Source organism: Diabrotica undecimpunctata, chromosome 6, assembly GCF_040954645.1.
Source record: "Diabrotica undecimpunctata isolate CICGRU chromosome 6, icDiaUnde3, whole genome shotgun sequence".
In the NCBI taxonomy this organism is placed as follows: Eukaryota; Metazoa; Arthropoda; class Insecta; order Coleoptera; family Chrysomelidae; genus Diabrotica; species Diabrotica undecimpunctata.
Window position 1 is genome coordinate 34,203,614 of NC_092808.1, and position 25,857 is coordinate 34,229,470.

At 33.5% G+C, this 25,857-nt stretch overlaps 2 protein-coding genes across 3 annotated transcripts in view; one reads left to right on the forward strand and one right to left on the reverse strand.

Moving 5' to 3' along the window:
• Window positions 1-25,857, reverse strand: part of LOC140443381 (uncharacterized) — a 742,015-nt gene that overhangs the window by 405,285 nt on the left and 310,873 nt on the right. The gene's annotated exons all lie outside the window — the stretch shown is intronic.
• LOC140444282 (uncharacterized) lies at window positions 25,159-25,551 on the forward strand. Its single transcript, XM_072536031.1, has one exon. The coding sequence runs from the start codon at window positions 25,159-25,161 to the stop codon at window positions 25,549-25,551; it is 393 nt and encodes a 130-aa protein (XP_072392132.1).

Consider the following 25,857-nt stretch of genomic DNA (forward strand, 5'->3'; position numbering starts at 1 on the left):
CTATAGTGCTAATGGCATAATTTTAATGGCTGTTGTTTTAGAGATGAATCTTCTCGTCTACCACACATAGTATGTTGCACTCTTGTTCCAAAAATACCACCAAGTAACAGTGTAAACATTTTGGTAACCTTATAAGAAATATTCTAGTATTTTATTGTAATGAAAGTTTTTCCATTCTAGCGTAGATCCGATGAAGCTCGAAATTGTGGTAAAAGCTTAGCTAAATATAAAAGACACTCACTTTGAGGCGCTATATATATATATATATATATATATATATATACTATAAACTGGGATAATATTAAAATATACACGATACAACAAAATAGCTTATTACGTACCTGTCAGATGACAGACAGGCTTTAATAAGCTAACGGTGTTTACTTAAGGCTACCAGTTAATTTTAATATGAATGAGGTTTACTTTACCCAAAAACAAACAGAAAAGAATTCCACTATCGGTGTAAACTATCTTACATGTACAAATGTAATCCATCATGTGTAATTGTTTCGTGTCGCCTATGGCCAACGTGATTTATACGACTTTTTCATTATAAAATATTAGTACAAGCTCATGTATCTCATGTAAATATTTTTACTAACTCACACCACTGTTAAATATTATAATGATTTAAAAGCAACATTTTTAAAGTGTAGTTTCTTTTAAAGGGTTCTTCAACCTTGAGTTTGCTATTCGGTCCCTCTGAAAGTTTGCCTACAGGCTTTGAGAGAGCCCGTGGTCATTATTATGAGGATACTACCCTTCTACTTTTTTAATTGCCTTCTCTCACAAAAGACGAAGCATTTTCAGAGCGAAGGGTATAAAAGAAACTGAAAAATAAAAAAGTGGAATGGTGGATTGAGAGGCGAGATAGGCAAATTAATTGCGATAGTTCCAGATGGAACTAGATGAAAAGAGAAGCCGAATCTATTATTCTTTCTAATGGAAAATTGATTAAATTTAATTGAATATGCTGGAAGGTTCCCCCTATTCACTGACACTACTGTCTATTCAATAAATTTTTGAAATAAGTAAAATCTGCTTTTAGAATTGAAAATTAGATTCCAGGATTTTAAACTGTATATGTTCCGTCGACAGGACAAGAGAAACTATTCAAATATAAATTTTTCAGTGAGAATTTTAATAACTGCTAATTGTAATTCACCACATTACATATACGTGTGCATACATTCTTTAGTGAGCAAGTACTTTTTTGATACAACTTAAAATGTCGACAAAATATACGGTTTTATACTAAACATATAATCGTAAGTGTCGTAATAATATTGAGGGACACGATTTTTAACACAGTAGAACAGATCTAATAGAAGAAAGATCTTGGATCGAACACTACTCACAACTTTTGACTGAAACAAGACCTCAATTCACGAACATCAGTTCGACAACATATGAACTGGAATTCAGTGAAGACCATGAAATAACAGTACAGGAAGTCGAGAGTGCAATACAAACTCTAAAAAATCGGAAGTCATGCGGACCACAAGGTATACCAAATGAATTATTAAAACATAGCCCACAAGTATTACGGGAATAAGCAAAAAATATATACAGGCAGTACAACAGCTCTACAAAAATATGACGGCAAACATTAAAACTGGAAATAAATTAACTAGAGAAATTCCTATTAGTAAGGGCCTAAAGCAAGGCTGCTGCATAGCACTTACACTCTTCAAAATATATCTAAATGAGGCACTCTCAGTGTGGAGAAGAAAGTGCTGCAATATGGGCATCCCAATCGGACATCATAGATTGTACACGATACACTTCGCTGACGACCAAGCCATTCTAGCTGAAGACGAGAGTGATGTAGGCTACATGCTTAGAAAACTGGAAGATGAGTATACCAAATGGGGCCTCACAATTAATATACAAAAAACTGAGTACTTAGTTGTAGGAGAAAAACCAGAAAGCCTACAAATCGAAATGGGAACTATAAAACCAACAGACAATTTCAAATACTTGGGAGTCCAAATAACATCAAAAGCAGGAAGTAGCGAAGAAATACACTCCAGGATTGGCCAAGCAAGATCAGCCACCAGACAGCTAGACGGACTATTATGGAATAAAAAAATAACAGAAGAAAATAAAAGAAGAATCTATAAAACAATAATAGAAAGTATTGGGCTGTACGGCGCCGAACTCTGGGAAATAAACCAAAGAAACAAATCTAAAATTAAGGCCATGGAAATGAACTACTGGAGACGATGTTGCCAGCTCACTAGACTTGATAGGGTGAGAAACGAAGATATTAACTGGTATGGACACCTTCAGAGAATGCCTGAAAATAGATGGCCAAAAAAAATAGAAGAATGGACTCCGCCAACTAGAAGAAAACGAGGTAGACTAAGACGATCCTGGAGAGACGATGTCGACGATGCAATGACCGCCAGAGATTTAACAACTGAAGATTGCTTCGACAGAAAACGCTGGAAATTAGGATGCGAGAAGCGGCGCCAGCTGTAGAAGACTTGCTTGTTATATATAAAAAAGTTGTGACACAATTTATAATGCAAATCGTTCGCAGTGAACTAGTTCTATGAAAATTAATGAACTAGTTCAATTAGTTCAGTTGAAAGAATCGTTCATTTGAACTATTTCGATGGTGAACTACACATCTCTAGTTGCCAGTCCTTTCAAACGTTACCAACACACGGAAATTAAGTGGGTCATCTCACCCTGACAATTCGGGTTAGTTGGCTCACACATGTTAGGGAGATATGGCCTAGCTCTTTAGTTACTTATATAAGAATATTTTTAATAGATAAATTTATTTTCAACCATGCCAACGAAGTATAACAAAAAAGGAAATTGCCAACGTGGTTTATGGACTGAAAATCAACTCTAATCAGCCATACAAGCTGTAAGAAGTGGACAAATGGGGGTCAATGCTGCCGCCAGGAATTTTGAAGTGCCAGCACCTACATTAAGAAGAAGAATGAAAAGTAACAATTTAAAAAAAAGTGCATTCGGAGCAAGCATAATTTATGTGATATATGTGGAAAAGTATTGGCAAAAAAACGTGCCAAGTAAAGTTTATAATCGAGCCATATCACCCTTAGTGTCCGAGTCATCTCACCCTGACACATCGGGTGAGTTGGCCTTTTACAATTTTTTGTATTTTGATGTTTACTGTTTTTGTATGTAAGTATTTGGCTTAACCAACTCTGTATACTTTCTTCTAATGGTATTTTAATAGAAATATATTAATATTTCAGAGCGTAGACTTTTTTGTGCTAAGATACAGACAGTCATAAAAATGTGAGCCATCTCTCCTGGACTTACCCAATATTTAATAACAGATAAAAAAATATTTATAAAAATTGTATTTAAAAAAAAAGATGATTCCAAAAAATCGAAAGCATTAAGCTGGCACACAGAATTCATTAATGCCAGGATTCTTTAATTTTATTCTTTAATTGTTCTTACATTTATTAACACATTAATCACCGCTAATATTTTCAGCTCCAATAACCATATACTTCCATTCCCCATTGAATAATATTCTAAACTAGCTTTCAGACTATTACAGACGCCTTTCCTATTCTTTGCCAAACTTATTCGGTCATCGGCGAACAAAAGGCTATAAAGTTTCCTGCTTATTATTCTTCGAGATATTCTAATTACATTTACAAAATTTTCAATTGAGCAGAAGTTAAAAATGTTTGGCCAAAACTCTTTAATCAGAACGTCAGTTTCAGAAACGATAAGCGGATCGTTTTAATTAAACTTTATGTAGGCAACAGGAAGGAAAAACAATAAACTCGCTTAAAAGTTTTTCTGTTACTCGGCTACTCGGCAGTGTCTGGACATTTGATGTGATTATTAGTTCGTACAACAAACATAGACCGCAAAATTTCTTAAAATCTTTTATCTTTCTGGAATGGATTTAACTTTAGACTAGGAAGAAAGTTAATATAAAATATAAGTTTTAGGATAAAAACGAGTTTTGTTTATGGTCAGTTTACTATTATATTACTACAGTAGACTCCCTCTATAACGAGAACTGAAATGGCAGACTAATTACCTCGTTATAAGCCATCTCGTTATATCAAACAACAATAAATACTGTACATACATATGAATATGTAGTTTTCTAAAACATTAACTTCCCATAGTGAAGCCATTTGGAGCAATATAAGATTCTAAATATTGTTTGAATGGCATTTTTGAAAAAAAGTTGTTTACTTTTATTGTCAATGATATACGTTAAAACAAAAAATCTGTATAAAGCGTATTTTCAAGGATAACATAAACTACTGCTTCTGCAATTGGAAGAAGTCTGTCATTTTTGACTGCTTTAAATTGTCCAATATTCTATCTATCATATTTTCTAAAGATGTGATACAGTTGTATGCTTCTTCATTTACGTTTTGATTTTGGATAAAGTTTCTTATAACACTAACGTTTAAAGCACTTTCCATATCTTGTCTATTAGGACCTTCTTATTATTAGGTACGAATGGTCAACCCCTTACACTGACACTTGAATCATAAATTGTAAATTTCCAAAGAAGTTTATTGCAGGCGGCAGTTAAAAAGGGTATTTATTTATAGCCACGGCCAGGCCAAAAACGTAAAAAAAACACGTTTTTCGATATTATTTTCTCTCGTTATAACCAAATTTGCCTCGCTATAGAGGGTGAAAGTTCAATAGAAATTTCAAGGGACATCTAATGTTCCTCGTTATAAGCGAAACCTCGTAATAACCGTGTTCGTTATAGAGGGAGTATACTGTATGATTAAGTTAAAACGCTAAAGGTGGGAGCAAATACTGCTTTCTAACTGCTCTCTCTAGATAATTAATACAAATACTTGTATTAAAATACATATTATGGAACAAAGTTCTGAAAAAGAATAATTATGACTAAAGGGCGGATAATATGCAAATTGCATTTTAATGCATTTTTTTGTGAATTCGTAATATTTGCATTTTTTTACACTTCAGGCATTTATTTGCATATTTTATCAAATTTACCTGAGCCTTGCCCTGTTAGTCGTTGAAAATATTTAAGATATTTCTACCACGAGGGATTACAAAGGTCTTCCTATTCATCTTCATCTTTATTGTCTGTGATTATAGTTTAACAATGGGTCTATTATTTTCGACAAATTTACTATCGTATATCCCTTAATATATTTATGTTTTTAATGACAGCACAATTAATATTAAAGAAAGGACAAAGTTCACAGATATCTTCTTCTTTATGTGTCATCTCCTCTAAGAAGGTTAGAGGAGAAGACTGTAGACATGGGCGTCTCCTTCACATACAGAAAACCACATTGTCAGAAACCAGATAGACTTTATACTCGTAGATAGCAGATATAAAAACTCTATAACCTCAGTTAAAACATCCTGGAGCAATGTTAACTCAGACCACAATCCGTTAGTTGCTGACGTGAAAATAAAATTAAAAAGAATTGAACTTGGAAAACAACAACCAAAAATTAATGTAGAAATGCTAAAAAACGAAGAAATAAAAAACGAATTAAAAAATAATGTGAATGTTAATATGCAAAAAACACTAACTGACAACAAACAAATTATGGATGTAAATAAAAAGTGGTATAATAGAATGGGTCGAAATAGACAGCAAGGACACATAAAAGACAAAAAAGGAGTACTACTAATAGATTTACCAGAGAAATTAAGACGATGGGAGGAGTACGTTAGAAAACTTTTCCAAGATGAAATAGGTGAAATGCAGAAATTACAAGATTTCAATCCTTTAGAGAAACAGCAGATCACGATAGATGAAATCAAATATGCTATCAAAAACTCTAAAGACAATAAGGCAGCTGGGTTAGATGAAATACCAGTAGAACTGTTAAAACTAGTGGAAGAGAAGATAACTTATTTAACACCGTGTACGATACGGGAATAATACCACAAGAGTGGCTGAAGTCAGCATTTATAACCATCCCTAAAAAACAAGTAGCAAAAGAGTGCTCTGATTATCGAAAACTGAGCCTCATGAGTCATACTTTAAAAGTGCTGCTGAAAGTAATACATAAGAGAATATACGAAAGGATAGAGGAGGATATTAGCGAGACGCAGTTCGGGTTCCGAAATGGAATGGGTACTCGAGAAGCACTATTTGCCATCAACATATTGATTCAGCCATGTCGGGATGTAAACGTTGATCTACACTTGTGCTTTGTTGACTACGAAAAAGCTTTCGATAAAGTAAGACATGAAAAACTAATATCAATACTTATGAACAAGCGCAAGTGCCACAGTTCAAATTGATGGGCAACACTCAGAAGAAATGAAGATCGGTAGAGGAGTTAGACAGAGATGTGTTTTATCGCCACATTTGTTTAACTTTTATTCTGAAGAAATTTTCCAAAACACGCTCAACAATACCAAAGCGGGAGTTACCGTTAACGGAAAATTAATTAACAACTTAAGATATGCAGACGACACTGTGATCATAGCAATGAGTATAGAAGATCTACAACATCTTATCGAAAGCTTAAGTATGAATAGTGCTGAGATGGGAATTACTATAAACCAATGATCATACTGCAGAAATAAACAGGCGAATAGAGATTACCAGATCAGCATTTATATGAATGAAGCCACTCCTAACGTGCAAAAATCTAAATTTGGAGATCTGCCTACGCACCATTTGCTGTTATATATTTTCAATATTATTTTATGGAGCTGAGACTTGTACATTAAAAAAATGCAATTTAAAAAGAATCGAGGCTTTCGAACTCTGGTTATACCGCAGAGTATTAAAAATATCATGGACTGATAGAATTAAAAATAAAGAAGTACTGGAGAGGGTTGGTAAAGAAACAGAACTAATCACCACTCTACAAACCAGAAAACTGGAATACCTAGGCCACGTGATGAAGGGACCAAAATATGAAATTTTGAGACACATAATACAGGGAAAGATTTAAGGAAGATCTGTTGGCCGAAGGCAGAACTCATTATTGAAGAATCTACGTGATTGGTATCAATGCAGATCGATTAATTTGTCTAGAGCAGCAAGTTCAAAAATAAAAATAGCCATTATGATTGCCAATCTCCGTAGGGACACGGCACTCTAAGAAGAAGAATAAACTTTAAAGGTTTTCATTCGTCGAGGAATATTTTTGGATTTTCATAATTTTAAAGAAAGTATTTTTTATATTAATGAAAACGATTAATTAAAGAAAATAGAAAGAAATGCATAGAATATGTAATATTAACAAAAAAAATGTGAAAGTTTACTACTGAGTGACATACCCTTTGTTTTAATTACATCCAAAATTCTTTAATGCATACTTTTTACAAAGTTGTGGCAAAATTTTAATATAAATGATTTCCATATTTCTTGCAAGATTTGCGTCAATTCGTTGACGGGGCTGGCAGGATGTTTCCTCAATGCTTTTTTTATTTTGAGACGCAAAGTTTCTATCGGGGACAAGTTAGGAATGTAGAAACACATGTCAGAGGTATTATACCATATTCTTTAATCCCGTTTAAACTCTTTGTTAATGTATGGCAACTTAATAGAAGACAAAATCTTTCGTCGATTTTGACTTGTTTGAAATGACTTTGTTCTATAATCGGTAAAAGAGATTCTCTAAAAGCTTTAAATATTGGTCCTTATTGAAAATCCACATGCAACTTTTCCACAACTTTAGACGACATGCTACCCTAGACCATGATGGACGCAGGAAATTTGACTTTTCTTTTGACACAGCCGGGTTAAAAAGCTTCATTTTTCCTACGAAAAACGTGAGTCCAATTGTCTCCAACACACACTTCAGATCTGGACTCATTACTCCATTGTACTGTAGCCCATCGTGAATGTGTCTAATTTTAATGCTCTTTTAACTATTTTAAACTATTTTTCATTTGGTGTAATGTTAAAAGCGAATTTTCCTTAGCCTGAGATAAAATAAAATTTCTCAAAAACAATTCATACTGATTTATTCAACTATTTAACTTATTGTAAGTATCAAATCCTAATTTGTGGGCCTGTCGATGAGATGATGATCTTATGTCTTCTAACAACGTCACTCCCCAAAATACTTAAATCTAGATAAGTCGCACGTTGTTTTTCCCCATAATGCGTCTTAATGCCCTCCGATCTGTTTCGGTTATTTTGCTTTTTTTACATTTCTATATATTTCTTAAACTATACCAGACCAGGACTATTTTATTCCGATATACTCTGTACGAGTACTAGCAACCAATTCGCTAAGAATTTTGTTTAGTTGAGGAGATATGTTGTGGAATGCAATTTTAAGATTACCCATGTCTCTAATAACATCTTTATCGACGTCTGTTTTGCCATGCAATTCTTAGAAGGCACAGATTAAAGCAAAATTCTGAATTTGGTTTCGAAAATTAGTTTACGGATTTCAATATCAGATGTCGCGATTTGCGTCTATACGAAGCCATGTTAGAGTGGCTTCCTAAGACAGAAAATATTTATTTTTACGTTCAGAGTGACTATGAAAGCCGTTCTGAACAGGCCTATTAGGCCGAAATACGTATAAGCGGATATACAAACGCACTGTAAGTGAAATCAAATCTTAACTGTCTTTTCCTTTTTATTCCGATATACTCTGTACGAGTACTAGAAACCAATTCGCTAAGAATTTTGCTTAGTTGAGGAGATATGTTGTGGAATGCAATTTTAGATTCCCCATGTCTCTAATAACATCTTTATCAACGTCTGTTTTGCCTTGCAATTCTTAGAAGGCACAGATTAAAGCAAAATTCTAAATTTGGTTTCGACAATTAGTTTACGGATTTCAATATCAGATGTCTCTATTTGCGTCTTTACGAAGCCATGTTAGAGTTGCTTCCTAAGACAGAAAAGATTTATTTTTACGTTCAGAGCGACTGTGAAAGCCCTTCTGAAGAGGCCTATTAGGCCGAAATACGTATAAGCGGATACACAGACGCACTGTACGTGAAATCAAATCTTAACTGTCTTTTCCTTTTTATACCAGGACAATTGGAACATATTCGCGATTTTTGCATTGAATTTTCCAAAATTTTAAAAATCTAATGATGATTCAACAAATGTTCTCATAGAACTTTATCTCGGCCCCTTTTAAAACAACCAAACGGTAATAGGCTTTATAATACCACAAAATATATATAGGAGTAATTGACAATTGTTTTAATGTCATTTTTACACAGCTAACGATGGTTTTAATATAATTATGAAAAATCAACGCAGGTGAATTGGAAAAAAAACCATAAGGATAATGTTTTTAATAAATATTAATAAAAAAATGCCGTAATAATTTATGTGGGAACTTATAAAATATGTAGATTATGATTTGTTTATGGTAATCGCCATAAACTGCAACTTTCAAAGGTGGGCCAATTGAAATGGGAAGGGGCTCGTACACCTATATCAATATAACATGTATCCAATATAAAAAGACACTATTTATGTGAGCAGAAACTAAATAAATAAATATTTACATCTAAAGATTTTTCTTCATCCTAATTGCATCTGGATGTAAACACAGGTTTATACGATTTAAGAAGAAACAATTACAATTCTTTTGAAATATAAATACCATATCGCCAAAAAATAAATATATCTGGATCTGGAGCACGAAAAAGTTCTTTAATCTTAAACGAATTGTACCGTTATATTAAGCGAAAGGTACGGATTAAAGCTCAAAATAATGAAAAATAGTTAATGAAAGTACAGATAAGTATCAACGATACTTCCATCAACTGTAGATAAATAACATAGATAAGTTAAATCAAATCGGATCTATGCGATTAAAATGAATAAATAGAAAACAATTTTGACTTATTTCAGATAGTTTTTAAAGTTTCTTACGGAAAGCGTGAGGATCTGTTTGTAGATCTCATGGTCTTTTAATATTATGTATTAACGTTTAGTTCTAAGAGAATACTCGTTAAAAGTAAGATATATCTTAAGAATGTCTTAATTTTTTTTAGACATAAACAGAAGACAATGGTTACAATGATTTGAAAATAAATTAACATCAGTTCATCTACTTTACGTGAAAAATCGACTAATAAGTCAAAAGTTTCGTAAAAAATGGAATGATTAAAAGTGATGCAATTTCCAGAAATAGCCGATTTGTTTTAATAATAAAACTATTAAAGTATTTTGTTCCTTATGGTTTTTTATAACTCGGCAATATATTTGTCATTTAAAAGAGCAGTTTTTTCTTCTTCATTTGGTATGTAATATCGCAATTTTCTTTTTCAAATCTTGCAAAACCTTGCAGATGATGTTTACGTCTTTGGTCACGTTACGCAGATTTCACTTGATGCTATCCAGAGTCCAAACAAGTGTCGATTTAATCTTGTAACCTTGGAAATCTTTTTTGTATGGTGCTAGAAAGGTCACCAATGGAGACACTGCGGACGGGAGCCAGATGGTTGGTGGAGAGCGAGTCGAGGGTTCGAAACTAGCTTTTGGAACCGGGAATGGGTCCAATGGACGAAATAAGTAAATATAGTACAGGATAAGACGTATTAGAAACGATACCGAAATAAACAAAAAGATAGATGGGTAAAATTACCAAAGATAAGATAAGATAGGAACAGGGCGCCACTTAATTTTTTGGGGTTTAAGGAGAAAATTAGAAACCTTAGAAAAGAAAAAAGATAAGGAAAAATATTTTGGTTCTGAGACCAAATCCAAGGAAAGATACCAACAGTTAATTATTAAATAAATTTGGTTAACACACTATATAAACAAATAATAAATATATTAGGTGGACTCCGTCCACCTCCTTACCTACGAAACTTAATCAGCCTGATCCTTCTTCTCGTCGAAGGTATAATAATAATTTAATATAATAAGCGATGGGTCAGGCCATGGAGCTGGGGTATCTACATTGTATAAATGACGTGTACCCTATCCTCCATGCTATGGCATGCTGGACGAGCCATACAGTCTGTAGTCAACACCCCGAGGTGTGAGCGGGAACACAAATTGTATCAATACTCATACGCTTATGAAACGCACCTGGCGGATCATAAGGACCTTCACATTTAACTCTGTTTCAACTTGTCTTGAGTAAAATGTCTTTAATCTTTCCTATCAGCCTCTCTTGGCTAACTCTCGTTTTTTTCCGACCCCGAATGGCTATTAGGTTTCCGAGGGCAGACGGGTCACTACATTTACTCCTACTACATACTCTTCACAAATCCTGGTCCTCCAAGTCTGGGGGTTTGAACGATGGGCCAGCACCCCTTCTTCTAGAAAAAAGTTATTTGCTAAAAATTTCGATCAAGAGCCTCGGAATAAGGACGGAAACCAAAGACGACGACTGCTACGAAAAAGGACTATGAGATTGGCCACATGGAATGTACAAGGTCTAAGAACCAAGGAAACTGAAGTTTTTCAAGAATTAGAACGACAACAAATAGACATATGCGTTCTTACAGAAACAAAAAAGAAAGGAAAGGGAAATGAAATCAAGAACGACTATATTCATTTATACAGTGGAGTTGAAAAATCATTAAGAGCAAAAAGAGGTGTGTCTATAGCCGTGCATACAAAACTCAAAAACAATATCAAGAGTTGGGAAGAGATAGACGAGCAGATCATTATGATGGATCTTGAGAAACATGGGGAGACGATAGTTATAATAGGAGTATATGCTCCTAGTGACGATTCTGATACAAAAGTTAAGGATGAATTCTATGACAAATTGCTTGACGTGTTGACCCATGTTAACCGATCCAAAGAAATATGCCTATTAGGAGATTTCAATGCTCGGGTAGGCAAAAAATTACAAGACAATGTGGTAGGAAGATATGGTGAAGACAAAATAAACAACAACGGAGAGCGACTCATTGATCTTTGTAAAACATTACAGCTTAAAATAATGAATGGATTTTATCAGCACAAAGATATACATAAATTTACCTGGGAACAACCAAAGAAAAAGATAAAATCTATAATCGACTATCTCATCCAACCAGAAAACAAAAGGTTCCAAACAAATGACGTAAGGGTGTATCGTGGTGCCGAATGCGGATCTGACCACTATATGGTGGTCGCAAAAATAACCATACACTACAGGAAAGTAAACAAGAACAAAATTGAACAGGAGAAGGTAGCAGCTTCCACAAAGATAAGATATAATATTGATAGCCTCAAACAAGAATCATTACAATTCCTCTACAAACTTAGACTAGCCTCAAAACTAACTCTCTTAACTCGAAGAGAAACAGCCGAAAAAGAATATCAAGATATAAAAAATTGCATTCATCAGGCGGCCAAAGAGGCATTGGGGTACGAAGAAGCTGACAAAAGAAAAAATCCTGAGTGGTGGAACGAAGAAGTAGGAAAATTAATTAAAGACAAAAAAAAAGCTTATCAAACATGGCTATCCACGAAAGACTCAGAAGACCGCAGAATTTACAGCAGACTCAACAGGGAAGCAAAGAAGGAAGTCACTAAAAGAAAAAACGAAATGTGGGAAGAGAAATGCGAAGAGATGGACCGATGCTTAGGAGGAACCAAAGTGACACAAGCTTGGAAATTCATAAAAAGTATTAGAAAAGAAAGAAAAGATGAGGGAAATATAAACCTGATTCAAAATAAAAAGTGGGAAACATATTACGAAACGCTATTAACAGAAAGTAGGCACGAATTTATGGAAAGACCTGACCATATCTCAATGACAGAAAACTCAGAGGTGCATAAGATAAACAAAGAAGAACTGAAAAAAAGAATTGAAACAAATGAAAAATGGAAAAGCACCCGGGCCTGGAGACATTCCCATCGAGTTGGTGAAACATGGACCGGATGCTCTTTTGGAAAGCATAGTGAATATTTTTAATAAATGCTTAATTGAAGGCCAAACGATTCCAGACGATTGGAATTTGGCCCACATTAGCCCCATTTATAAAAAGGGAGACAGAAAAGAATGCGGAAATTATAGAGGCATTAGCGTAACTAGCTCGCTGGAAAAGTTATATGGTCGTATATTGAAAAGAAGAATAGAAGAGGACTATAAAGAAATTGAAGAACAAAGCGGCTTCAGAGCAGGAAGATCGTGCGTGGACAACACATTTACCCTTCAACAAGTAATTGAAAAACGAGCAGCTCGAAACCTCCTTACGCATCTGGTATTTATAGATCTGGAGAAGGCTTATGATACAGTTCCTTTAAAACTCTTATTTAGTGTCTTGACGAAAACGTACCTTAGTAAAACATATCTAAAAGCAATACTGAACATCTATAAATGTCCTCAAAGCACTGTAAAAACAGGAAATACTTTCTCAAGGGTATTTACAGTAACGAAAGGCTTGAGACAAGGATGTTGTCTTTCCCCCACCCTATTCAAAATATATATCCAAGAAGCACTGCACCAGTGGAGACAAAAATGTGCGGGAATGGGGTTGAAGCTTAACAACCATTATCTGACAACGCTGTTCTTTGCAGATGATCAAGTACTAATTGCAAGCTGTGAAGAAGATGCAGATTATATGCTTAGAAAGCTCAAAGATGAATACGAAAAATGGGGGATGAGTATGAATATGTCTAAAACAGAATATATGCGAATAGGCAGTGAAGACGAAGACCCGGATTTGGAAATTAGACAAATGAAAAGGTGCTACGAATACAAATATTTGGGAAGTATTATCTGCAGTAAAGGAACAACGGAACGAGATATAGACTATAGAGTGCAACAAGGCAGGAAGAGTGTTCAAATTCTGAATTCGATACTTTGGTCCAACAAAGCTACTATGAGAACTAAAATGACTATCTACAAAGTAATTGTAGAGCCCATTCTTACATATGGAGCAGAATGTTGGCAAATGACAGTAAAAGGAAAGAAAAAAGTTGACACGGTTGAAATGGACTACCTACGAAGAGCTTGCCGTATATCAAGAGTAGAACGTATACCTAATTCTGAAATTAGAAGAAAAACAGATAGAGTACATACAACTTCTGAAAGAATAGAAACTAGACAGTTAATATGGTATGGACACGTACAGAGGATGGACGACAACAGATGGCCAAAAAGAGCTATGGAATACAATCCAAGTAATAGAAGGAAACGAGGAAGACCAGCCAAGTCTTGGATACAAGGTGTTATGGAAACCATGAAAGATAGGGCCATTGATGAAGACACCTGGAGAGATAGAAAAAGATGGCGATCGAAATGCGGGAAGCGGCAGAAGCTGTAGGATCTCCGCTTATATATATATAATATAATAAGCAAATATTCAGAGTTATTATGTTATCAGGAAACTTGTTAGGAGTCGACAAATAAAATTCATACATAAAACAAAAACAATATATTCAACAACACAATGATAGCAACACTCAGCTAATAAAAATACACCATAAATTATTAAATGGTTGTATAAATATAAAAAATAAACAGTATTATGATTGATAAATACCTTTACAAATACCATCATTTAATGGAATCATACACAAATTAAATTATCAGCGAAGAGAGTCTGATGCTATATAAAAATATTCAACTAAGGTTGATTAAAGAAAGTCTCTCTTTGCTGTTTAATGGGCATATCTCGAGATACTGGGTATGGTAAATATAAAATGAATAACAAATAACACAAAGTTAATTAAAGTTAAATTCAAAGAATACGACAAGATTACATAAATAAAAATTTAACCAACCCGCACTGGTTAAGTTGATTATCTGTTCGCACTGTTGTTTAATGATTATTGGAGAATTAAATGTTCGTAATTATTATTTATTAGAATTTCTTAGTAGCTGATGGAAATTTCGTAAGCAAAAATATTAAATGTTCTTTAAATTGAAAGCAAAATCAGTAGTTAACCCTAACTACAGGAGAAGAAATAATCGAACGCAGATTCGCCCAGATAGTTGAAGATAATATGATAACCATATTATTCGCCCAGATAATTGAAGAAACTATGATTACCTACAGTAAATCTTGATGACTGCTACACCGCACTGAAGGTAATATTATACTTGTATCAAGCACTGAAATTACTTAAATTAAAAGGTACTTTATACCAATATTTAATACAATATGATTAAATAGATTAAATAGATTAATTAGATTAAAAGAACTCAAATATAGAAGTGTATACACACTTAGAAAGAAAATGCACAGAGAACAGAGACGATAAGATATGGAGAAAGTCCTTACGCAAAGACTGTCCCGCCAGAAGTGGTGTTCCTTTCCTAAAAATTTACGAAACTACCCAAGAAGGTGGGATATCTCCCACTCAAAAAATGATAGGACAGTATCCATTTCTGAGAAGGTAAAGTTCTAACGACTATTGGAAAGTTCGAGGTAAATCGGTACTAGTAACTTGGAACGTGACGAAAATAAAATCTCCGGAATTAGGATTTTACAGAAAAATTACTATAGACGTGCTTTCGACGATATTTAACAAATCTATCTAAAAGAAATCGCCTGAAACCGGAAAGAATTAACCGAGGATTAACGAGGATAATAAGTCGGACCTTTCGTCTTTTGAGATAGTCGGTAAATTCCAATAAAATTTCCTAATGGTCAACACGACCAAACGCGTATATATTATTTGCAAATACGACCATGGGCGTATCAGCCACGGAGGTAAAGGGATTAGAAATAATTTAGTATATTAACTATAAAAAAAATGTTACAATCTTGCAGTGAAGTGGTGGATGTATCTTTTATCCATTCTCACAGATCGACGCAAAAGATCCTATTTATTGCTGTGAAACGTTTGCAGACAAAGCACTGAATCGTTGACTCGTTGTTGTTTTTGATGGACAGTGGGGAAACAACACTTTCTCATTGGGATCCTTTCCAAAAACATGGATCAAGAGCTCTTCGACGATCTCACGCAACAGCTGCAGCAACCAATTTTGGACAAAAAAAAACGTTCAACATCATTTGTGTATGTCTCCCTATAGATCTGTAATACTTATCATGTCGTTGCTTGGGAAGAATATTTTTATATCAGGAATCAATGCTTTTTTAAATTACAAAAGCAGAGCCACTAAAACCGCTGTAATTTTTAAACTAATGGGGCTTTCAAGATCAAGGTAACGGTTGAAGGTTGGTATTTTTGAATTTGCCATTCGTGGTATCATCTATATGTAAGATATGTGACGTATTAAATGATTTGTTACCTAACAGATTATTTACAACAACGCTGCACAAAAAATAATCATTCAGAGAATTCAAATCATTAACAAAGCAGAAACTATTTTTTTTATCGGTGGTCAAATAAGTACTTTTATCTACAAGATATAGAGAGGTAAAAATGAATAACAAAAAAAGTCTTTACCAAGCATCTTCTACAGGGTCACACGCTAGTTCAATTTCATAGTTTACTCCTTACACTTTTTTAAAGCCATTCTACACAATTAAAAACTAGGCACAAAAAATGTTGGATGTTACGAATTAATTATAAATTAAATATGCTCACATGTATGTAATGTAAATTACGCACTAAACAACAACTTAGAGAACAACTGAAAAGTTTATTTGAAACGAGTTTCAAAGTACTACACATTCTCTACTGTTTAGAGTTTTCACAAAAACTCTTTCTTATATATTCGCTTTATCTGTTGCTAAAAGAATCTAAGCGCTGATACGTTGTATGGACATAATTTACGCTGCGAGACTGCAATTTTTATAAAAAGAAGGTAAGCGACGTCGCTTGCCCCATTTCACCAGCTTTCGAAGTAAATCACGTTACATGGCTTAACAACACTTGCTTGTGTAGTCAAAGAAGCCTTTGCACTTCAAGTTTCGTCGTTCAAGTTTTGTTGTTTTTAATACTTAAAAATAAAATAACCTTCGCATAGCAAATAAACCAAATTTTATAAAGAGAGACGTGAGACACGACGATGAAAATAAGCCCTTTAGGCTTATCACAAGTCATTTAATATCAAATGACGTCTTAAAATATTGCAAATTGTGTCAATTCCCTCACTAAATTAATTTTTACAGTATTCATTTAATTAACATTACATATATATATATATATATATATATATATATATATATATATATATATATATATATATATATATATATACACACTTCTCCAAGAAATTAACGCACCACTTTGAAATATTAAAATATTTTATTAGCGTTAATAAAAATTTCCATTGTAATGTTATATTTTGCAAGTCCCTTGTATATGCTATTCGTACACTCTATATTTATTGACTGTGTTTTACCGTTGTAGTTTTTTTGCAACAAAACAAAAAGAAGCAAAAAATGCACTAATTCTATAAATATAATAATTTCCAAGTGTTCACGAATTTTATTCGGCTACTGTTTAATTGTTGATTATTGTTAATTGTATTTATTATGGAATGTCAATCACGTAATTTAACCCAAGATGAATGTGCCCAAGCAGTGATACTGTCGGGAGAAGGTTGGAGTTAGCGAAGAATTGGTCGTCGGTTTAATGTACCCCACACATCCGTCTCACGGGTGTTAGAAAGATTCCTCGAAACAGAGGATCATACTCGCAGACCAGGGCAAGTACGAAACCGGGTAACTACCCCTATTCAAGATCGATTTTTAAGAATTTCTGCTCTTCGACAACGTTTTGTAACACATCGAAGTCTACAAATTTAGCTTCGAGACGTGCATGCTATACAAATTAATACTGAAACTGTTCGCCACCGTCTTAGGGAATACAACTTAACACCTAGGATTGCCGCCCGAGGTCCTCTATTAAGTACAGAGCATCGAAGGGGGAGACTACATTTTGCCAGAGAAAATGTTAATTGGTTAGAGGCTGACTGGGAACGAGTGCTATTTACTGATGCATCCCGATTTTGTTTGTAAAATAACGACAGACGTGTTCGTGTGTTGAGACGACCCAACGAACGATATGCTCAGTGTAACTTCTCACACACCACATTTTTTGGTGGAGGATCCGTTATGGTGTGGGGTGGTATTTCTTTGACCGCACGTACGGACCTAGTGGACATACAAAATGGAACTGTTACAGCTGAAAGGTACATATTGGAGATCCTGGAGCAACATCTAGTACCATTCGCTCCTTATATCGGTGAAAATTTCTTACTAATGCAAGATAATGCCAGACCTCACGCTGCACAGAGAGTCAGAAATTATCTAGAAGAGGTAGAAATTAACACTATGGAATGGCCAGCACATAGTCCGGATTTAAATCCGATTGAAAATCTCTGGGATATCCTTGGTAGGCGATTAGGAGCGACACAGATCCAACCAAACAACTGACAGGAAGTGGGAGAGAGACCGATCCAGATTTGGAGAGAACTAGACCAAAATGAAACACGGCAAATAATTTTAAGTATGGGCCAACGACGTAAGGTTGTTATACGTAGTAGAGGTGAAAACACTCATTATTAAGACTTTTTTCATATTTTAGTTTACTTTTCTTATCATTATTTTTTTAGAATTTTCCGTTTTATTTTTTTTTTCTCCTGTACTTCAACATTTTCTGATGATTAGACAAATTGATATAATTACTAATAAAATATAGAATAAATCTAATAAAGTTTTATTTATTATTCTCTGCCTGTTTACAGATTAAAATGATTTATTGAAGTGGTGCGTTAATTTCTTGGAGAAGTGTATATATATATATATACATATATATATATATATATATATATATATATATATATATATATATATATATATATATATATATATATATAGCATCAACTAGGATTTTTCTGCTCAGAACTTTCGTAAATTCCAAAACGTGTGCTTGACTTCTGGGTGGCACTTTCCCTCTGTGGACGTGGATTTCAGTGATCTTTTTTAGATAGGCAGGCTGTATTTCCTTTAATCACAATTGAGTTAAAACATCACATTAGCCAAGAATATGCGTTCAATACTGTATATCAAAAAATTTACTACCAACGTCTTTGTCACTGAATATATTTCCAAGCACAGAGGAACCTATCTAAAGCTTACCGAAACAGCTAAAAAAATGTACTATTAAAATCGCCTGGGAAGCTCTAAAAATGTTGCAAAAGAAACTTGGGACACAATAAACGATCTTCGAAATAAAACTAACACAGCTCAAACATTTTCTCTTGCAAACCCTAAAAATCTAAATGAATACTTCGTTAATGTGATTAAAAATATAACATCAACTATTTTGCCACAACAAGATCATATTTTCTATCTCCTTAATTAAAAAAGGGTCTCGAATTCATTCTTTATAAGACAAAGATAAAATCTGAACTGATCCAAACGATCAGTAGTATCAAAAGCAAATCTTCCTGTAGTACTGATGGACTATCCACAAAAATTTTCTTAAATTTCCCAAAAAATGTGTTGGAAGTCCTGGTCTCACTAATTAATAATTCCTTTAAAAAAGGTATATTTCCAGAGTGCCTAAAGACAGCCATTATTATTCCTCTTCGTAAGGGTGGTGAAAAATCGAATGTCTGCAATTACAGACTAATTGCCTTACTACCGGTCCTATGCAAAATTATTGAGAGACTTATAAAAGGCCGACTTAGTCGTTTCTCGTTGAAAACAACATTTTATCGCAGTCAGTTCGACTTGTTATCTAATAAATGTACCAGTGATGTTATGTTTTCTGTACTACATGAGGTCTATTAAGCACTAAACAATAATCTTAACACTGCCGCTGTTTTTTGTGACTATGCCAAAGCTTTTGATTGTGTAAATCACGACATTTTGATAAAAAAACTAAATTTTTACGGAATTCGAGGTAATTCTTTGAATTGGTTCCAGTCTTACTTTGAGGAATAGGAAACAACTAGTTAGAGCAAATGATCCTGACTTTAGTCACAAAAGCATTGTATGTGGAGTACCACAAGGTTCAGTATTGGATCCTCTACTTTTCCTTATCATTATAAATGACATCACTAACTTAAAAATCGATGGAAAACTTTTTCTTTTTGCTGATGATACTATAACTACCGATTTATTTAAAATAAAAACCTGGTCCGACTATAATTTACTCTCTTTTAACGTGCATAAGATAGTAGCATTATCCAATAAAGGAGCTCTGCAACCCTTGGCTTCTTAATAAGAGCCAGATCAGTATTGTTGATTCGGTAAAATTTCTTGGTCTTTTTATAGATAGCAACCTTAAATGGTCCCTTCAAATCGATTTGTTAAGTAAGAAACTAGCCTCAGCCTGCTATGCAATAAAATCTGTGTCGAAGGAAATCAATTTAGCATCTTCAAAAATAACATATTTTTCTTTGTTCGAGTCTCATCTTTGATATGGTCTTTCTTTTTGGGGTTCTAGTGCAGCTGCCCAATATGATGTTATTTTTAAATTAAAAAAAAGAGCAATACGGTATCTTTTTGGTCACAGTAGAATAACTCATTACAGAAACTGCTTCAAAAATCACGGGACTTTAACTCTTCCCTCCTTATATATTTTAGAGACTGTTTGCTTAATTCGTAAACACCTATATGTTTTTCTAGCAAGATCTACATGACTACTCCAGCATGGCTACTCTAAGAGAAATTCAACCTGTGATGTGTATTTACCAATCCCGTCCACTGAGTTAGTAAAGAAATCTATATTATATTCGGCAAACTATTTTGCCACAACAAGATCATATTTTCTATCTCCTTAATTAAAAAAGGGTCTCGAATTCATTCTTTATAAGACAAAGATACAATCTGAACTGATCCAAACGATCAGTAGTATCAAAAACAAATCTTCCTGTAGTACTGATAAACTATCCACAAAAATTTTCTTAAATCTCCCAAAAAATGTGTTGGAAGTCCTGGTCTCACTAATTAATAATTCCTTTAAAAAAGGTATATTTCCAGAGTGCCTAAAGACAGCCATTATTATTCCTCTTCGTAAGGGTGGTGAAAAATCGAATTTCTGCAATTACAGACTAATTGCCTTACTACCGGTCCTATGCAAAATTATTGAGAGACTTATAAAAGGCCGACTTAGTCGTTTCTCGTTGAAAACAACATTTTATCGCAGTCAGTTCGACTTGTTATCTAATAAATGTACCAGTGATGTTATGTTTTCTGTACTACATGAGGTCTATTAAGCACTAAACAATAATCTTAACACTGCCGCTGTTTTTTGTGACTATGCCAAAGCTTTTGATTGTGTAAATCACGACATTTTGATAAAAAAACTAAATTTTTACGGAATTCGAGGTAATTCTTTGAATTGGTTCCAGTCTTACTTTGAGGAATAGGAAACAACTAGTTAGAGCAAATGATCCTGACTTTAGTCACAAAAGCATTGTATGTGGAGTACCACAAGGTTCAGTATTGGATCCTCTACTTTTCCTTATCATTATAAATGACATCACTAACTTAAAAATCGATGGAAAACTTTTTCTTTTTGCTGATGATACTATAACTACCGATTTATTTAAAATAAAAACCTGGTCCGACTATAATTTACTCTCTTTTAACGTGCATAAGATAGTAGCATTATCCAATAAAGGAGCTCTGCAACCCTTGGCTTCTTAATAAGAGCCAGATCAGTATTGTTGATTCGGTAAAATTTCTTGGTCTTTTTATAGATAGCAACCTTAAATGGTCCCTTCAAATCGATTTGTTAAGTAAGAAACTAGCCTCAGCCTGCTATGCAATAAAATCTGTGTCGAAGGAAATCAATTTAGCATCTTCAAAAATAACATATTTTTCTTTGTTCGAGTCTCATCTTTGATATGGTCTTTCTTTTTGGGGTTCTAGTGCAGCTGCCCAATATGATGTTATTTTTAAATTAAAAAAAAAGAGCAATACGGTATCTTTTTGGTCACAGTAGAATAACTCTTTACAGAAACTGCTTCAAAAATCACGGGATTTTAACTCTTCCCTCCTTATATATTTTAGAGACTGTTTGCTTAATTCGTAAACACCTATATGTTTTTCTAGCAAGATCTACATGACTACTCCAGCATGGCTACTCTAAGAGAAATTCAACCTGTGATGTGTATTTACCAATCCCGTCCACTGAGTTAGTAAAGAAATCTATATTATATTCGGCAAAAATATATACAACCATCTCCCTTTGCTGCAACTTAAATCTAAAACTTCTTTCCTTAAGTTCCGTAAATTGACAAAAGCCTATCTGTATGAAAGACCATATTATTCAGTGGAAGAGTTTCCTTAGCGAATAACTAATAAATTACAGTACATTAAGGTACAAGTAACTAAATAATTAATATATATATATATATATATATATATATATATTGTTATGTTTCTACTTTCCCAACCAAAGAAAAATAAATAAAAAAATCCATCGAAATAAAGACATTTTACCTGTAAGTTAATCTTTTCATTGTTTGTATAATCGAGTATTAAATGACCATATTCTAATCTTTTGAAATATGTATAAATTGTGTATTGACAAAACCAATTTTAAAGTAAGCTATTTAGTTTTTCTCTGAAACCGAAATTAGGCTTTTCCAAAATTATGGTAAACACAATTTGAGCTTTTGATTGGACGGTCGTTTTTAAATGGGAATTTGTGAGCCGATCATGAGAACCGGAGAAGTCAGTTATAATTTGGTCATCGAAAGAAACAGTCGTTTTGTCTCAAGATAGAGTGTGGTTTCGTGAGTTTGGATACCGGCATTGTGAAAACAAGTGAATAGTTTTGCAGAAGGAGATAACAAGTAGATTAAAAGAGGTCCTTGTATCTACCGTGGGCATTTTGTGAAGTATATGTGAAAGCAGTTTTACGGCATCAAGTTGACAAAAGGAAGTCCTTGTGTCATAAATAAGTAGCTGAGTTTGGAGAAGTGAATCAGGTGTTTTTTGTGTAGTCTGCAGGAGGTTTGCAGAGACGTTAGGAAGGAGCCAAGGTGCCAAAGAGGAGAGATCACATCGTTGAGGAGACTGGACTTTTCTGGGTATGTTCCAACATACAACTCAATAAGAAAATAAGCTGTAAGTGTTTTGTACAATTGAATTTTATATCTGTGAAGAATCGGTTTTGACATCATGGTCATTAGCATTCAAATTTAAGAACTGAGGTTTTGTTAGGCTAATCAAAAGTTTAAAGTTTTGTTGTTTCTAGTTTCAAGTAAAGAAAAATTTAAGTAAAATTGGTTTTCACTTAATATAAATGTATGTAGATTTAAAATCTTATTATTATAAAAATTTGATTTATTTTCTTGTATGCTGTTTGATAAGATAACGACAGAATTTGATAATTGTTTTTATTCGTTCATATAAAATAAAGAAACGTAAATTTTTGTAATATAATAATTTTTATTCTTATCCTTCTTCTCTATCCCGATAAAAGACAACTAGAAAATCTTTGAATCCATCGAACACTGGTAATATAAGGAGTTTATTTTAATTTTGATAACAAATAAGTTATATTTTTTATTGGCTCAATAAACTAAGATTAAAGTCAAAATAAACAATCATAACAATATATACATATATATTTATTTATTTGGGTATCACATGCAGCAACTTACACTTATTAGTTCGTAAGGGTTTATTATGTAATTTGCAATTTATTTAAATTTTGCAATGGATTGCGTATTTTATTATCTTTTATTTTGTTATATTGACGATTTATGTAATTTTAGTAAATTTTAATTGGTTATTGTTATTTTTCTGACTTTTTGTAAGCATTGTCCATAATATTGAACAATTTTTAGTGACAATAAAACATATTTCTATTCTATTTTATCCTGCGGCAGTCGCGTCGGGTAACAGAGGTCCTCACTGTGATACATTTTGAAATTGTTTACATATTCATCATTATATCGAATGATGTCCCTAGGTATGCTTTCCTGACGATGGTGGGCAACACTTTATACAGACATGGCCCGACTAGAAAATGACCTTCAGTGTGTATCAGTCTTTGATACAGATTAGTACGTGTTTTTGGACCTCTGTTCCCTTGTGCGACTGATCATGTAAGTGATTTTAGTTATTTTTATATGACCGTATTTTTCGCGAAACAAAGCAAACGGTATTACGTATAGATATTTTTTAGGAACAGAAATGCTATAAATTGTAAAGTTTTACGTCAGGATGAGTTGGAAGAAATAGCAGCACATATGTATATGGAGTGATGACGAAGAAGCAATAGTGGATTTTAGTGATGAAAGAGACGGTGAAGAGAGCGAGTCCAAGTTACCTGAAATTGAATTTGAAGTTGAAGAGGAAGTTATGGTGATAGATATGGACATGAGATCGAATGAGGTAGAAGATGAAAACAACAGATTTTATATAGGTAAAAATAATGACACAATATGGAGTAGTAAGGAGCTTGTATCAGGTACTAAACCTAAATCTAAAAATTTTGTCAAAATATCACCTAGGCCAACTATACATGCCAAAGAGACATATTCAAAGATGGAAGAATTTTTAAAAGTCATTTCTCTTGAAATGATTGACGAAATTGTTACATCGACTAACTTATTTATTCAGGAAAAAGTAGTTATGAAGTATTCAAGACAGAGAGATGGCAAACCTACCAATCGTGATGAAGTACTAGCCCTTTTTGTTGTATTTTTTTAAATTTTTATAAAAAAGGGAAACCATGTCAATGTTTTAGAGCTATGGGTAAAAGACGGTACAGAAATGATGATACTTAGTGCCGTCTTTAGTTATAGAAGGTTTTTATTTCTATTACGGTCTCTACGATTTGACGACTTTAGGACAAGAAGAGACCGTAAAACATCAGACAAACTTTCCGCCATTAGAGACATTTATAGTAAATTTGTCGAAAAATGACAAAAAAACTATTGTGTTGGAGAATTTATTACCATAGACGAAATGTTACATCCCTTTGGAGGACGGTGTGGATTTATCCAATACATACCAAAGAAACCGGCAAAAAATGGGCTTAAATTATATGCATTGGTTGACAGCAAAACATTTTACACTTGGACGTTTGACCTATACTGCGGCAAAAAAAAACCTGGACCATATGTGACGTCCAATAAACCATTTGACATAGTAATGAGACTAATTGATTCATTACTAAAATCAAATAGAAATCTGACTACTGACAATTTTTATGCAAGCTATCCACTGTCGCAAAAGTTACTAGAAAATTAAATTACTACTATTGGGACTTTAAGAAAAAATAAAGCTGACAAACCGATAGAATTTCTCCAAACTGCAAGTAGACCAGTTGGTTCTTCCCTTTTTGGATATCAATATGATACCACTATTGTGTCCTATGTTGCTAAAAATAATAAGTTAGTTGTTTTACTGTCAAAAATGCATTACTCTAGAAAAATTGATCCTGAAACTGACAAACCGGAAATAATCTTAGATTACAATAGTACCAAAGGTGCTGTTGACACAGTTGACCAAATTTGTTCATCATATACTACCCAAAGAATTACAAGAAGGTGGCCATTGGCTTTATTTTTTAAAATCTTAGATATTGCCAGTATAAATTCGAAAATTATCTATGACGCCAATAATGAGTCGCAAAAATTGATTAGACGTCGAAAATACCTCAACGATTTGGCATTTGAACTCATGGGTTCCCATCTAAAAAAAAGAGCCCAACTGAATAAACTTCTCAGTGATATTCAAACTATTTTACAAAAATACAGAGGGAATGTTCAAGATAATAATACCATAGACAATACAAGAAAGAAATGACCATGCGACAAGTGTGGTTCTCACAAGAACAGAAAAACGACAATTATTTGCGGTTCCTGTAACAAATTTGTATGTCTAGAGTCTACAGCATTGCCAAAGAAAAGTTACCTGCGCTATCTGCCTCGAAACCGACGATGGAGATTACAGTTATAATACTAAAGAAGAATTTCGTTTTTGTTTTCTAAATTTTTGAATCAATACAATTCATTTATATAAAATTTTAATTTGTAATAAAATTTGTTTTAATTTAATTATTTTGTATGACATGCAACCTATTCTCACGAAACAACTGATAGTTCATCATGC